The sequence below is a fragment of the Pelophylax lessonae genome (genome assembly GCF_965119305.1).
Source record: "Pelophylax lessonae genome assembly, chromosome: 6".
NCBI classification, from domain to species: Eukaryota; Metazoa; Chordata; class Amphibia; order Anura; family Ranidae; genus Pelophylax; species Pelophylax lessonae.
Window position 1 is genome coordinate 317,770,925 of NC_138773.1, and position 14,657 is coordinate 317,785,581.

The 14,657-nt window shown below is 48.7% G+C and overlaps 1 protein-coding gene across 1 annotated transcript in view; it reads right to left on the bottom strand.

Moving 5' to 3' along the window:
• The window catches only part of LOC309557741 (E3 ubiquitin-protein ligase RNF14-like), a gene marked incomplete at its 3' end in the record, with an annotated part of 75,113 nt that overhangs the window by 21,978 nt on the left and 38,478 nt on the right, over positions 1 to 14,657 (bottom strand). Inside the window, exons 4-5 of the mRNA XM_082260512.1 lie at positions 13,582 to 14,286; positions 11,869 to 12,097 (exon numbers count right to left, since the gene is read on the bottom strand). Coding sequence (XP_082116638.1) covers positions 11,869 to 12,097; positions 13,582 to 14,286 — 934 coding nt within the window. The remainder of the gene's footprint in view (positions 1 to 11,868; positions 12,098 to 13,581; positions 14,287 to 14,657) is intronic.

Below are 14,657 nucleotides of genomic sequence, written 5' to 3' on the forward strand. Positions count from 1 at the left end.
ACGCATAAATAGGGGGGGGGGGGGCCCGCGCCCCTGCACCCCCAATGGACGGGCCGCCACTGTTTATTAACCTCTATTAACCTCTATAGGATAGTTGTCTTATAATAAGGTCCCGGCGTCCGCCCAGGGTGTATTTCCTGGGTGCCGTGAAGTGGCCCTGCAGCTTACACATGCATCTGCAAATGTGTGCTAACTAAATCCCTGTTTTTAATGCATACTGTTGGACTGGTTAATTTGATTGTTTAGCAAACTGGTTGGTGAATTGAGCTGGGAATTAATTGTTTTAGTTTCAGGTTCGTTGTTGTTATATTTGAGCACTGCTATACAGTATTTGAATATGGAATATGTACAATATATATCAAGATCTGTTTGTAAATTATGTTTTTATCTATAGATGAGTACTGTATGGTCTTTGTAGCCCTGAGGAAGCGATTGGTGAAACGCGTCGGTACCGAAGACCCCCTAATTATATCGTGCTTATCAGACCAGTTACCATATATTCCTTTCCCTCAAAGGGATTGTTTTTATATAATTGTCATTTTGTATTAGGTTTATTTTTATCTTTGATATAATAAAAACAGGGATTTTATTGAATCATGAACTTCCCTTTGTTTGGCCTGTACAGTCCGAATTTTTCTTTTTTTTCTTTATATATAGGGATTAGAACCCCTGTCAGTTTTTATTGCTGTTAGGGAGATTCACCCTCTCTATCTGTCCTGCTTACCATTATCATTGAAAGTGAACGTAAAAGAAAATTACAAATTTTGGGTTGTCCCCAGAAAAGTAAGAGGGGAAATCTTCCAATGGGGACACTAGTTGGGGGTTCCCAAGGAATTCCCTTAATTTGCAGGGATTTCCTCCCACTTCCTGTTTGGCTATGGGACAGGAAGTGAAGGGAAATCTCCGCAATGGGACACAGATGGCGGAAAAAAAAATCTGACCTTGCTCTATCCAAAATGGAAAAAAAAGTTTTGCCCATAGTTCTACTTTAACCCCTTGATGTTAACCCCTTCCCAGTGGTGTATTTAGGTTTTGTGCTGCCCTAGGCCTGACTAAACTTGGGCACCCCTAATTTAAATATGACCCACCCTGTCCTGTAAAGGCCACACCCTTTCCTGTTTATGACCCACCCTGTCATCTGTAAACCACAGACCACACCCACAGTTTATCAGTGCCCATCAGTGAAGCCTCATCAGTTCCTATAAGTTCAGCTACATCAGTGCCCATCAGTGCAGCCTTATCAGTGCTCATCAGTGCAGCCTCATTACTGCCCATCAGTGCAGTCTCATCAGTGCAGCATATCAGTGCAACCTCATCAGTGGCCATCAGTACAGCCCCATCAGTGGCCACCAGTGCATCATATCAGTGCAGCTTATCAGTCTTGCCTCATCAGTGGCCGTCAGTGCAGTCTATTAGTGCCCATCAGGGCAGCATATCAGTGCAGCCCCATCAGCTTTTTTGCTGCACCCCAGCAAAGTGCTGCCCTAGGCCTGGGCCTTGTTGGCCTAGGCCAAGATACAGCACTGCCCCTTCCCAGTTAGCGTCAGTAGTACATTGTTATGTGCAGTATTATCACTGATCACTATTAGTGTTGAGCGAACACGGACTGTATTATTCGTGTTCGTACCGAATAATTGGATTTTTGTTACCCGAACACGGACACGGACACTTTACTGTATGTTCGGGTAAAAAATCCGTGTTCGGTCGTTTTATTTCCGGGTTTTGCATGTTTTGGCGCTCTTTTCATGGCGGGCTTTCAACAGCCAATCAACAATCGTTTAACTGGTGTGCCTTAAGCTATCCCAGCCATGCCTGCAAATGTATGAGTAGCTGTGATTGGCCGTCTGAAGCATGTGACCAAGTCTTTATAAGTTCGAGGCAGCTGCAGCGGCATCATTCTGCTGCTTAGCTCAGGGACAGAGCACACATACGTGCTGGCTGCTGATTAGGGAAAGACAGGCAGGAAAAACAAATTGGTGTCCGGATAGAATTTCGGGTCAGGTCGGAGTGTTTAGGCAGGGCGAGTTGTAGGCATTTTAGGGATAGAGTCTGCTGAATTATAGGGTCAGTGTGTTCTACAAACTACAATCGATATTGCTGTGTGGGGTGGGGTCTGCACTTAATCCTGATCTACGATCTCTTCTCAATCCTGTTAGGGAGAGGCTGCTGCTGAATTTTAGAGAAAGTGTGTTCTACAAACTACAATCGATATTGCTGTGTGGTGTGGGATAGGAGATAGGCAGGTGTCAGTGATCCACATCCATTTTTCTGTGTGTGGGCTGCAGTGAACACAATCTTTTTGGGGTGCAGTGAACACAATCTTTGTGGGGTGCAGTGAACAAAATATTTGTGGGGTACAGTGAACACAATCTCTGTGGGGTACAGTGAACACAATCTTTGTGGGGTACAGTGAACAAAATCTTTGTGGGGTGCAGTGAAGACAATCCTTGTGGGGTGCAGTGAAGACAATCCTTGTGGGGTGCAGTGAACAAAATCTTTGGGGGGTACAGTGAACACAATCTTTGTGGGGTGCAGTGAAGACAATCCTTGTGGGGTGCAGTGAAGACAATCCTTGTGGGGTGCAGTGAACAAAATCTTTGGGGGGTACAGTGAACACAATCTTTGTGGGGTACAGTGAACACAATCTTTGTGGGGTGCAGTGAAGACAATCCTTGTGGGGTGCAGTGAAGACAATCCTTGTGGGGTGCAGGGAACAAAATCTTTGGGGGTACAGTGAACACAATCTTTGTGGGGTACAGTGAACACAATCTTTGTGGGGTGCAGTGAAGACAATCCTTTTGGGGTGCAGTGAACACAATCTTTGTGGGGTACAGTGAACACAATCTTTGTGGGGTGCAGTGAAGACAATCCTTTTGGGGTGCAGTGAACACAATCTTTGTGGGGTGCAGTGAACAAAATCTTTGTGGGGTACAGTGAACACAATCTTTGTGGGGTACAGTGAACAAAATCTTTGTGGGGTACAGTGAACACAATCTTTGTGGGGTGCAGTGAAGACAATCCTTGTGGGGTGCAGTGAAGACAATCCTTGTGGGGTGCAGTGAACAAAATCTTTGGGGGGTACAGTGAACACAATCTTTGTGGGGTACAGTGAACACAATCTTTGTGGGGTGCAGTGAAGACAATCCTTTTGGGGTGCAGTGAACACAATCTTTGTGGGGTACAGTGAACACAATCTTTGTGGGGTGCAGTGAAGACAATCCTTGTGGGGTGCAGTGAAGACAATCCTTGTGGGGTGCAGTGAACAAAATCTTTGGGGGGTACAGTGAACACAATCTTTGTGGGGTACAGTGAACACAATCGTTGTGGGGTGCAGTGAAGACAATCCTTTTGGGGTGCAGTGAACACAATCTTTGTGGGGTACAGTGAACACAATCTTTGTGGGGTGCAGTGAAGACAATCCTTGTGGGGTGCAGTGAAGACAATCCTTGTGGGGTGCAGTGAACAAAATCTTTGGGGGGTACAGTGAACACAATCTTTGTGGGGTACAGTGAACACAATCTTTGTGGGGTGCAGTGAAGACAATCCTTGTGGGGTGCAGTGAACAAAATCTTTGGGGGGTACAGTGAACACAATCTTTGTGGGTTACAGTGAACACAATCTTTGTGGGGTGCAGTGAAGACAATCCTTTTGGGGTGCAGTGAACACAATCTTTGTGGGGTACAGTGAACACAATCTTTGTGGGGTGCAGTGAAGACAATCTTTTTGGGGTGCAGTGAACACAATCTTTGGGGGGTACAGTGAACACAATCTTTGTGGGGTACAGTGAACACAATCTTTGTGGGGTGCAGTGAAGACAATCCTTTTGGGGTGCAGTGAACACAATCTTTGTGGGGTACAGTGAACACAATCTTTGTGGGGTGCAGTGAAGACAATCCTTTTGGGGTGCAGTGAACACAATCTTTGTGGGGTACAGTGAACACAATCTTTGTGGGGTACAGTGAACAAAATCTTTGTGGGGTGCAGTGAAGACAATCCTTGTGGGGTGCAGTGAAGACAATCCTTGTGGGGTGCAGTGAACAAAATCTTTGGGGGGTACAGTGAACACAATCTTTGTGGGGTGCAGTGAAGACAATCCTTGTGGGGTGCAGTGAAGACAATCCTTGTGGGGTGCAGTGAACAAAATCTTTGGGGGGTACAGTGAACACAATCTTTGTGGGGTACAGTGAACACAATCTTTGTGGGGTGCAGTGAAGACAATCCTTGTGGGGTGCAGTGAAGACAATCCTTGTGGGGTGCAGTGAACAAAATCTTTGGGGGTACAGTGAACACAATCTTTGTGGGGTACAGTGAACACAATCTTTGTGGGGTGCAGTGAAGACAATCCTTTTGGGGTGCAGTGAACACAATCTTTGTGGGGTACAGTGAACACAATCTTTGTGGGGTGCAGTGAAGATAATCCTTTTGGGGTGCAGTGAACACAATCTTTGTGGGGTACAGTGAACAAAATCTTTGGGGGTACAGTGAACACAATCTTTGTGGGGTACAGTGAACACAATCTTTGTGGGGTGCAGTGAAGACAATCCTTTTGGGGTGCAGTGAACACAATCTTTGTGGGGTACAGTGAACACAATCTTTGTGGGGTGCAGTGAAGACAATCCTTTTGGGGTGCAGTGAACACAATCTTTTGGGGTGCAGTGAACACAATCTTTGTGGGGTACAGTGAACACAATCTCATACTTCTGAAGATTTGAGGGTGCTGCCTGTTTCATCCTCCTCCTCCTCCTCATCCATCCTTTTAGGGGTACAAACAATAGTAATTGGGGCCTAGTGTGCTTCTGTACGTGTGAGATACATACACTTTTTTTGATCATATTTCCTATTCCGCTATTCAATAAAAACCTTTGGGGATTAATTAAATTGCGGGATAGTCTGTGTCGGTACGTGTGAGATCCACCTTTCCAAGTTTTTGGGGTTCATCTCATACTTCTGAAGATTTGAGGGTGCTGCCTGTTCCATACTCCTCTTCCTCATCCTCCCTTTAGGGTAGGAAAAAATTTAATCGGGCCTAGTCTGTGTTTGTACGTGTGAGATACACAGTTTTTTATCCTATTCCGCTATTCAATACACACCCTTTTGGTGTAAAAAACATTAAATTGCGGCATAGTTTGCATATTTGACTGTGAGATACACCCGTGCGATACTGTTGTTCTTTTGTTCTGCTATTCAATAAAGACCTCTCTAGGGCAAGATCTTAAATTTCAGAAATATGAGGAGAGCGTCAAATAGGGGCCGTGGCCTGGGTCGTGGTGCTGCTGCTAGAGCTCCTGTTGCAAGGAGAGGACGTGGTCGATCTGTGCCAGCTACACGCACAAGTGAAACACCTTCCTCAAGTGTGAGTAGGCGACAGAACCTGCATCAGTATTTGGTAGGGCATCATACGCCTCTAGAAGTGATGAGGCCAGAACACGTAGAGGCGATAGTAGATTGGTTTGCTGCTGACAGTGCCTCCAGTTCCTTCACATTGTCTCCCACCCAGTCTACTGCAGAAAGGTCAGAGTTGGCACCTGCAGCCAATGTCCAACCGTCTTTATCCTCACCCCCTTGCAAATCAGGCAAGCAGTCTGAGCCCCAAGCCATACAGCAGTCTCTTATTCTTTTTGAGGACTCTGTCAGCAGGGTTTCCCAGGGCCATCCACCTAGCCCTGCCCCAGAAGACCGACAGGGAGGGCAGGAGTGAAGACTGGGTGGAAGATGATGTGGAGGACGATGAGGTCCTCGACCCCACATGGAATGAAGGTCATGCAGGTGACCTGAGTAGTTTGGAGGAAGAGGCGGTGGTCGCACAGAGCCACCAGCACAGCAGAAGAGGGAGCAGGGTGCAGAAGCGGAGCGGCCGTGCCCTAGACACTACGCCTGCTACTGCCCAACGCAGCAAGGGAACGAGCGCACCAAAGTCAGCTCAAAAGAGTTCTCTAGCGTGGAAGTTCTTTAGAAAATGTGCTGATGACAGGACACGAGTGGTTTGCACCCTGTGCAATCAGAGCCTGAAGCGAGGCATAAACCTTCTCAACCTGAGCACAACCTGCATGATCAGGCATCTAAGTGTAAAGCACGAGCTGCAGTGGAGTACACACCTTCAAAACCAAGAAACGTCTCTGTCTCATCCTGCTTCCTCTTCTGCTGCAGTCTCGGCCGCTCCAGCCACCTCTGTAGTCATACCGGCACCTGCCACCCCGCAAACAGACGATCTGTCAGCAACACCACCACCTGGGTCACCAACAACCATCTCCACAATGTCCCGTGGAAGTGTTCAGCTTTCCATCTCCCAAACACTTGAGAGGAAGAGGAAGTACCCCCCTACCCACCCGCGATCCCTGGCCCTGAATGCCAGCATTTCACAATTATTGGCCTTTGAAATGCTGTCATTCCGTCTGGTGGAGACGCCCAGTTTTAAAAAGCTTATGTCGGTGGCTGTCCCACAGTACGTCGTGCCCAGCCGCCACTACTTTTCCAGGCAAGCCATCCCTTCCCTGCACAACCAAGTGGGGGAAAAAATCAGGTGTGCACTGCGCAACGCCATCGGTGCCAAGGTCCACCTAACTACTGATACGTGGACCAGTAAGCACGGTCAGGGGCGTTATATCTCCCTAACGGCACACTGGGTAAATGCAGTGGCGGATGGGCCTGAGGCGGATAGCAATTTGGCGCATGTCCTTCCACCACCGAGGATTGCAGGGCGCTTCAGTTTGCCTCCTGTTCCTAACTCATCCTACTCCGCTACTTCATCCTCTACCGCCTCCTCATCCGGACAGCGTAATACCTTCACCACCAACTTCAGCACGGCCAGGGCTAAACGACAGCAGGCAGTTTTACAACTTGCCTGTTTGGGGGACAAACCACACACCGCGCAGGAGTTGTGGAGGAGCATGGAACAGCAGACAAATGAGTGGTTGCTGCCAGCGAGCCTCAAGCCCGGCCTGGTGGTGTGCGATAACGGGCGAAATCTCATAGCAGCTCTGGGCGTAGCCGGTTTGACGCACATCCCTTGCCTGGCGCATGTGCTGAATTTGGTGGTGCAGAGGTTCCTTAAAAACTACCCCGATATGTCAGAGCTGCTGCAGAAAGTGCGGGCCGTCTGTGCGCACTTTCGGCGTTCTCACCCTGCTGCTGCTCGCCTGGCAGCGCTGCAGCGTAACTTCGGCCTTCCCGCTCACCGCCTCATATGTGACGTGCCCACAAGGTGGAACTCCACCTTGCACATGCTGCAAAGACTGTGCGAGCAGCAGCAGGCCATAGTGGAGTTTCAGCTGCAGCACGCACGTGTGAGTCGCTCTGCGGAACAGCACCACTTCACCACCAATAACTTGGCCTCCATGCGAGACCTGTGTGCCTTGTTGCGCTGTTTTGAGTACTCCACCAACATGGCCAGTGGCAATGACGCCGTTCTCAGCTTAACTATCCCACTTCTATGCCTCCTTGAAAAAACAATTCGGGCGATGATGGAAGAGGATGTGGCACAGGATGAGGAGGAGGAGGAGGAGGATGAAGAGGTAACATTTCAAAGGCTTTCAGGGCAGTCATTCGCAAGGGGCTCCGAGGGTGGGTTCCTGCACACACAAATGCCAGGGACACAATTGTCCAGCAGGGGCACAGTTCTGGAGGATGAGGAGGAGGAGGAGCTGGAGGAGGAGCTGGAGGAGGAGATGGAACCATGTTCACAGCAGGGTGGCACCCAGGCCAGCTCATGGCCATCACTGGTGCGTGGCTGGGGGGATACAGAGGACACGGACGATACACCTCCCACAGAGGACAGCCTTTCGTCGCCTCTGGGCAGCCTGGCACACATGAGCGATTACATGCTGCAGTGTCTCCACAACAACCGCCGAGTTGCCCACATTCTAACTTGTGCTGATTACTGGATGGCCACGCTGCTGGATCCCCGTTACAAGGACAACGTACCATCCTTAATTCACTCACTGGAGCGCGATCGCAAGATCCGCGAGTACAAGCGCACGCTGGTAGACGCGATGCTGCTGGCATTCCCATCTGACAGCGGGGCCACAGTGGAAGCACAAGGCAGAGGAGGAGGAGGAGGAGGTCGCCAACGCAACCAGGGCACCGCCAGCACCTCAGAAGGCAGGGTTAGCATGGCCGAAATGTGGAAAAGCTTTGTCAGCACGCCACAACAAACAGCAGCACCAGCAGCTCAGATGGAACGTCTTAGCAGGAGGCAGCATTTTACCAACATGGTGGAGCAGTATGTGTGCACACGCCTACATGTAGTGAATGAGGGGTCTGCCCCCTTCAACTTCTGGGTCTCCAAATTGGGCACATGGCCTGAGCTTGCCCTTTACGCCTTGGAGGTGCTGGCGTGCCCTGCAGCCAGTGTATTATCTGAATCGGTATTTAGCACGGCTGGGGGTGTTATAACAGACAAGCGCAGCCGCCTGTCCAGAGACAATGTGGACAAGCTCACGTTCATTAAAATTAACCAGGCATGGATCCCACGGGACTTTTCCGTACCTTATGCAGAATAGCAATGGATACCGACCTTACCCACCCATTGTTCCATTTTTGCTCTTTCTCACTCTTTTGGGGTGTACCCTCATTTAAAATGTGTGAAAAGAAGCAGTGTTGGCTACCTCGTCCTCCTCCTCAGGGCCAGATTAACGTAGGGGCTATTGGAGCTGCATCTCCAGGCCCCTACCTTTTATATAGGCCCCGGGTTGGCCATATTCACTGTTACCGCTCTTCTGTCACTTGTAAACACAGAAGTCTGGCTTCTATGCTCGCTTCCCCAGGCAGCACCCTCAGAACCTCCCCACACAGCGCGAAGGCCGGACAAGGAGGGACAGTTGCCGATGCATGGATGTGTTTATGGGCTTCAGAGACAGCATCCCATGTTGAATTAGGCATGCATGGCTGCACCCTTCCTCCTCTGGGTGCATGCCAAGGCACGGCCCTTAAGGCCCTTCAAAATCCTCAGCACCAAGACCATGATGCTCTTAATCCGGCCCTGGTCCTCCTCCACCGCCGCTTCCACCTACACCGCCCATAGGTGTGCGCAGCCTATTGCATTAGGGTGTGCACCCCAAAGTTGAAATACACATGCATGTGTTTGCCTACATGTACATGGCCCCGATACATTACTCTCCCTGCTGGCAAAGAGAAATAGAGCAGAGCAGGTGCGAGGGAGATCTTTCCCATCTCCTCACTGGCAAACAGAGCGATAATGCTATGTGCCCTAGGTGATTAGGGTGTGCCCAGGTACACCCGGCACACCCTGTGCGCACGCCTATGACACCGCCACATCCACCACCACCTCAACCTCCCTCCTACTCCATATGGGCCTCGTCCTTCAGAGATGAAGAACATTGTTTTATTTTTCTGTTTTTTTTTTGTTGTTTTAAGTTATTTCCCTATCCACATTTGTTTGCAGAGCACTTGCCATGCTCTTAACTACGTTTTGCTGCCATTTGCAGCACTCTAGCCCTTTCCATTGGTGTTTTAGAGCCATTTTAGTGCCTTAAAGTTCGGGTCCCCATTGACTTCAATGGGGTTCGGTGTCCGGGAAAAGTTCGGTAAAAGTCCGGGACACGGACCCGGACTTTTTTTTAAAGTTCGGCCGAACCCGTCGAACACGGACATCTAGGTGTCCGCTCAACCCTAATCACTATATTAGTGTCACTAGGGATGTCAGTGTCAGTTAGTACCCCTCCTAGTCAGTGTGTGTTGCCCTAGATTTGCTGCCCCACTCCAGCACTGGTGTTCAGTTTTAAATGGAGTATGACTGGTATCATGGAGACAGCATAATCTGTGACAGCTTTGTCCCTTTAGCTGACAGGTTCGTACATTTTACAGAGGGGTTATGACAAACTAGCTTCTTTCTGGCTGTCAAATGAAAGCAGTCTGGCACCTCCTAAGCATATCTATGCATTAAGGTAAAAAACCTTCTACATGCAACTCTTCCCCCCATAAACTTACCCAAGCTCCATCTTGATCCAGCAATGTGCATGAGAGCAAAATCTCTCTGGTGGCTCTCTCTCCTCATTGACTCACACAGTAGTTGGCCAACGAGAAGAAGGGGGTGGGGGGCGCTGAGCTGGACATATTCCATTCACTGAAGCATGGCTATGGAGGCTTGCTATTGGGGGGCACTCGGCAGTGGGGAGTCACCAGGACTGCCAACTGAGGACCCAAAAAGAAGAGGATCAGGGCTGCTCTGTGACAAAACCATTACACAGAGCAGGTAAGTATAACATGTTTGTAAAAAAAAAAGAAATAAATAGCTAAACTTTTAGAATCACATTAAATTACCTGGATCAGAAGGTTGTTCAGCTGTAGGGTCCACGGGTTCTGCTAAAAAAGGAGGTTAATGAGATGAGTTATAATCATAGGCTACAGTAGATGAACTGAAATGAATCTACAAGAAGATAGAATAGATTTGGGGAAGGGAAGGGAACGTAGAAAACCACAAACTGTAGGCCAGCCCACGACAACCCATCCTACTACAGCATGCCTCAATTTTCTAAGCTTTGGCTGTTTTTTAGTATATACAAATAAATTAATTTGGACTCTTTCATCCTTTGGTGTGGGCATCCTTTTATTAGTACGTCAATTTTGTAACAAAGCAGCATCAAGAGCATTATGATAAACACAGATGGGTGGGACCTGTGTTCCTCAATGTACTCCAAAAATGAAGGCCTCTTGATCCCTTTAGGAAAAGAGAGCCTTGACTGATGGGGGCAGAGCCAGGAGCTTGGATCAAGCAGGAGGCAATATGGGAAAAGAAGATTTGACGGATTAATGGGATGGGGTTGGGCCTGAGATCAGTTAAAATACCTCCCCCAAGGAATTATGGGTCTTTTTGAAGAAACGTGGCTGGAAGAGCTGCCCTTTTTTCGGATTTGGTCTGCCACAGCTTTAGCAGCGGTTTTTGACCTTGCCAGCAGTTAAAGTCCCTGTAATGGGCTATGCCCTTGATTGTAAATTGGAGGTAGGCTGTCTGTCCAGCACCTGTAGTAAGGACAGACCCCCCCCCCCCAAATCCCCCTTTGGAATTTAATTAGTTTGTGGAATGACAAAGAGTTCTCACAGTACAACTGTGACTGGCACCGGCCTAAACATTTACTTGTTTTGGTGTTGGAAATTAAATAAAGCTGTGGCCTTGCCCTTTCCAACTTAATGGTTGTAAGTGTGTTTTTTTTTATATGGGGAGGGGGCAAGGGGGGTTGTCATTATGTTAATATTGTTTCCTGGGCTTATGCACCTCAGCTATGTTCTTTCTCGTCCATTGAGGGACACGGGAAGTCTTTCACCTTCGGGACATCCAAAAGCAGTCCAACTGAGGAGATCGAGGACAGTGTTGCCAACCATCAGTATTTTTACTGGCAGCCAGTAAAAATTGGGCACAGATCTTATACAAACTATTCTCGGCTAGTTTTGTATGGGAGCAGCTAGAATATCTGATATCTATGTTCAAAACTGAAGGAAGCGGTATTCTGACGGAAGCCCACAAGCACATTGTGGGGTTGTGGTTTCGTTACAGGGACACTGAGTGATGGAGCAGCAAAGACTGCATATTGGGTAGGTTCAGTGTGCTGTGGCAGGGAGGAAGCACACAGGGCCACGATTTGCCAGAAAACATTACAACCAGGTAGGGGGCTCACTTGACTGGGACCATTTACAACAATAAAGCATAGAGACAGCGGTCTGAAGACTCAGCGTCTGCCCTGAGGAACGGAGTGTGGCCTGGCCAGTCCAAACCAAAGGGGAAGCTTCCTTAGAAGGTAGAAGGGTCATTTTATCTAGCTAGTGGCCAGGGTAGGACCTATGCGAAGATGGCACTGCCAGAACAGAGAATTTTAAAAAAGTTGAATCTTTGTTACAAAACCAGCGTAGACTTACATTCTGGTCCTTTACATTTGGAGACTCCATGGTAGGTCATCATACAAAGGGTACAGAAAGCATATTGACAGCTTGAGCAAATTTCCATTGTGCCACCTGGCTCTTGCATTACAGGAGTCTGACAGCTTAGACGAGGGCAATAAACTACATCTGTCATCAACTCCAAAGTGGACTTTAGGAGGAGACGATCATAGCGGCTGAACAATTCTTCTCCAACCAGCTTCTTTACCTGCAATGTACACAAAATTATATTTATATGGATGTTAATGTCAGTTGTTTTTGGACTTTTTATTTACACTATTCACAGAATAATAAAGCCCAACTGCAGGCAAGGGAAACTGATTTCAGCAATGTACTGTGTTGGGAGGAGATCTTGCTGCCTGTGCTCAGGCTTTGTTTCATGCAGGGTTGGGAGAAAGAGCTCTACCGAGTGCCCTGCCAGTGGTGACCCCTGTCCTCTGCCCTGCCAGTGGTGACCTCTGTCCCCTGCCCTGCCAGTGGTGATCCCTGTCCCCTGCCCTGCCAGCAGTGGCCCCTGTCCCCTGCCCTGCCAGTGGTGACCCCTGCCCTGCCAGCAGTGGCCCCTGACCTCTACCCTGCCAGCAGTGGCCCTTTTCCTCTGCCCTGTAAGCGGTGGTCCCTGTCCTCTGCCATGCCAGTGGTGGCCCTTGTCCTCTGCCCTGCCAGTGGCCCATGTCCTCTACCCTGCCAGCAGTGACCCCGGTCCTCTATCCTGCCAGTGGCCCATGTCCTCTGTCCTGCCAGCAGTGGCCCCTGTCCTTTGCCCTGCCAGCATTGGCCCCTGTCCTCTGCCCTGCAAGCGGTGGCCCCTGTCCTCTGCCCTGCAAGCGGTGACCTCTGTCCTCTGCCCTGCCAGTGGTGGCTCCTGTCCTCTGCCCTGCCAGCGGTGGCCCCTGTCCTTTGCCCTGCCACCAGTGACCCCTGTCCTCTGCCCTGCCAATGGTGACCCCTGTCCTCTGTCCTGCCAGCAGTGACCCCTGTCCTTGGCTCAGCTGACCCCTGTACATTGCCCTACTTACTCCTGTCCTTCGCCTTGCTGATCTCTATACTTGGCTCTGCTGACCCCTGTACACTGTCCTGCTGACCCCAGTTCTCCACCCTGCTGACCCCTGTCCTCTGCCCTTCTGACCCCCAGTACACTGCCCTACTGGTTCCTGTACACCCCCCTGCTGACCTCCTATCATTTTCCCTGCCAGCCGGCTGTATACTGCCTTACAAACTAACAGCTCCTGTACACTGCCCTACAAATTGCTGACCCTATCCTCTGCCACTCACAATGTTTACTACACCCCCCACATCAGACAGGCTAGACCTGGCCCTAGTAACAGCACTCATCTGAACTAAGGCTTCCCGTGCCACTACCTCCCTTACCAGACCACCCACCAGCAGTAGTTTACAGAGTGCACTGAATTCTCCATTGCAGAGCTACTCAAGGAATTTACATGATACAGTGACAGTTCTCTGTGCATCCATTGTTCTTGGCCATGAGACCACAGACCACAGGGCCAAACAGAAGAATCAAATGGGTAAAAACCATTGCACCAGCCGTGCTACTTCTATTCAACTCCACATCTTGCATTTCTTTACTGATTAAACTTTAGTGACCGGTGTCAGCTGATAAACCACTGTGAATTGATGTATGCATGGTTAGCATCTAAATGGAGCCTGAAAAAAATAAAATAAACAGGTTACCTGAGCAGGTGTAGCAACTGACATGCACTTGGGTTCTGGACAATTAAGTGCGCGGACTTGTCCATCTCTGATTTGAATTTCAAAATAGTCTCGAAGGCAGATATCACAGTACACATGGCTGCAGTCCTTAAAATACGTGCAATCGCTGCCTAGCTTCTCAGAGAAGCAGATATTACATAAGAACTGTTTGCTGTCAAAACATTTCTTCTGTTGGCTCTCATCAAAGTCCAGTATGTGTCTGATGAGCTCATACACTGATTGGACATCTTGTATTGCCCGTTCGTCAACCGTTTCCTCTTCAGGAGCAGCTGCAGCAATGCAGAGACTTGTTTCCTCTTCAGTTACTGCATCGGCAATGCAGAGACTTGTGTCCTCTTCAGTTGCTGCAGTGGCAATACAGAGACTTGCGTCCTCTTCAGTTGCTGCAGCGGCAATGCAGAGACTTGTGTCCACTTCAGTTGCTGCAGCGGCAATGCAGAGACTTGCTTCCTCTTCAGTTGCTGCAGCGGCAATGCACAGCCTTGCTTCCTCTTCGACCTCCATCCAGGTGTGCATTCTATCATTGGCAAATTGAACTTCATAAGGTGATTTTATATTCAAGTACTCAAGGGTCTCTTCCTTAAGAAACTGCATCCAAGCAAACAATACGACACTTCCTCTGTTCTCCTCCCATAAATCGTCTAAGCGATGGCACATAAGTGTAAGCTGAAATGTAGAGTTGTTGTAGGGTTAGGACTTTTTTTTTTTATTTGAAAGGTATTTTATTAGGAAATTTTCAAAAGTCACAACATTGCATAGCTTAGCATCACATACTAATAGAACACACTGCTTTTTAAATTATACCTAAAAAAGGAGTCTTACAATGAATGTGCAAGCTTGTAGAAAGTTCAGTGGGCGAAACATATTGGGATGGCACCGAAAACACATGCCAATTTGCTGCAATTTCATTGCTATTTTACTGTGCTTATGGTGTGTTCTTCATAGGTCATGTGAAAACATCTACATCTCCCAGAATCCTCTAAACCAGTGTTTCTCAACTCCGGTCTTCAGGGCACACTAACAGGCCCGTTTTTACG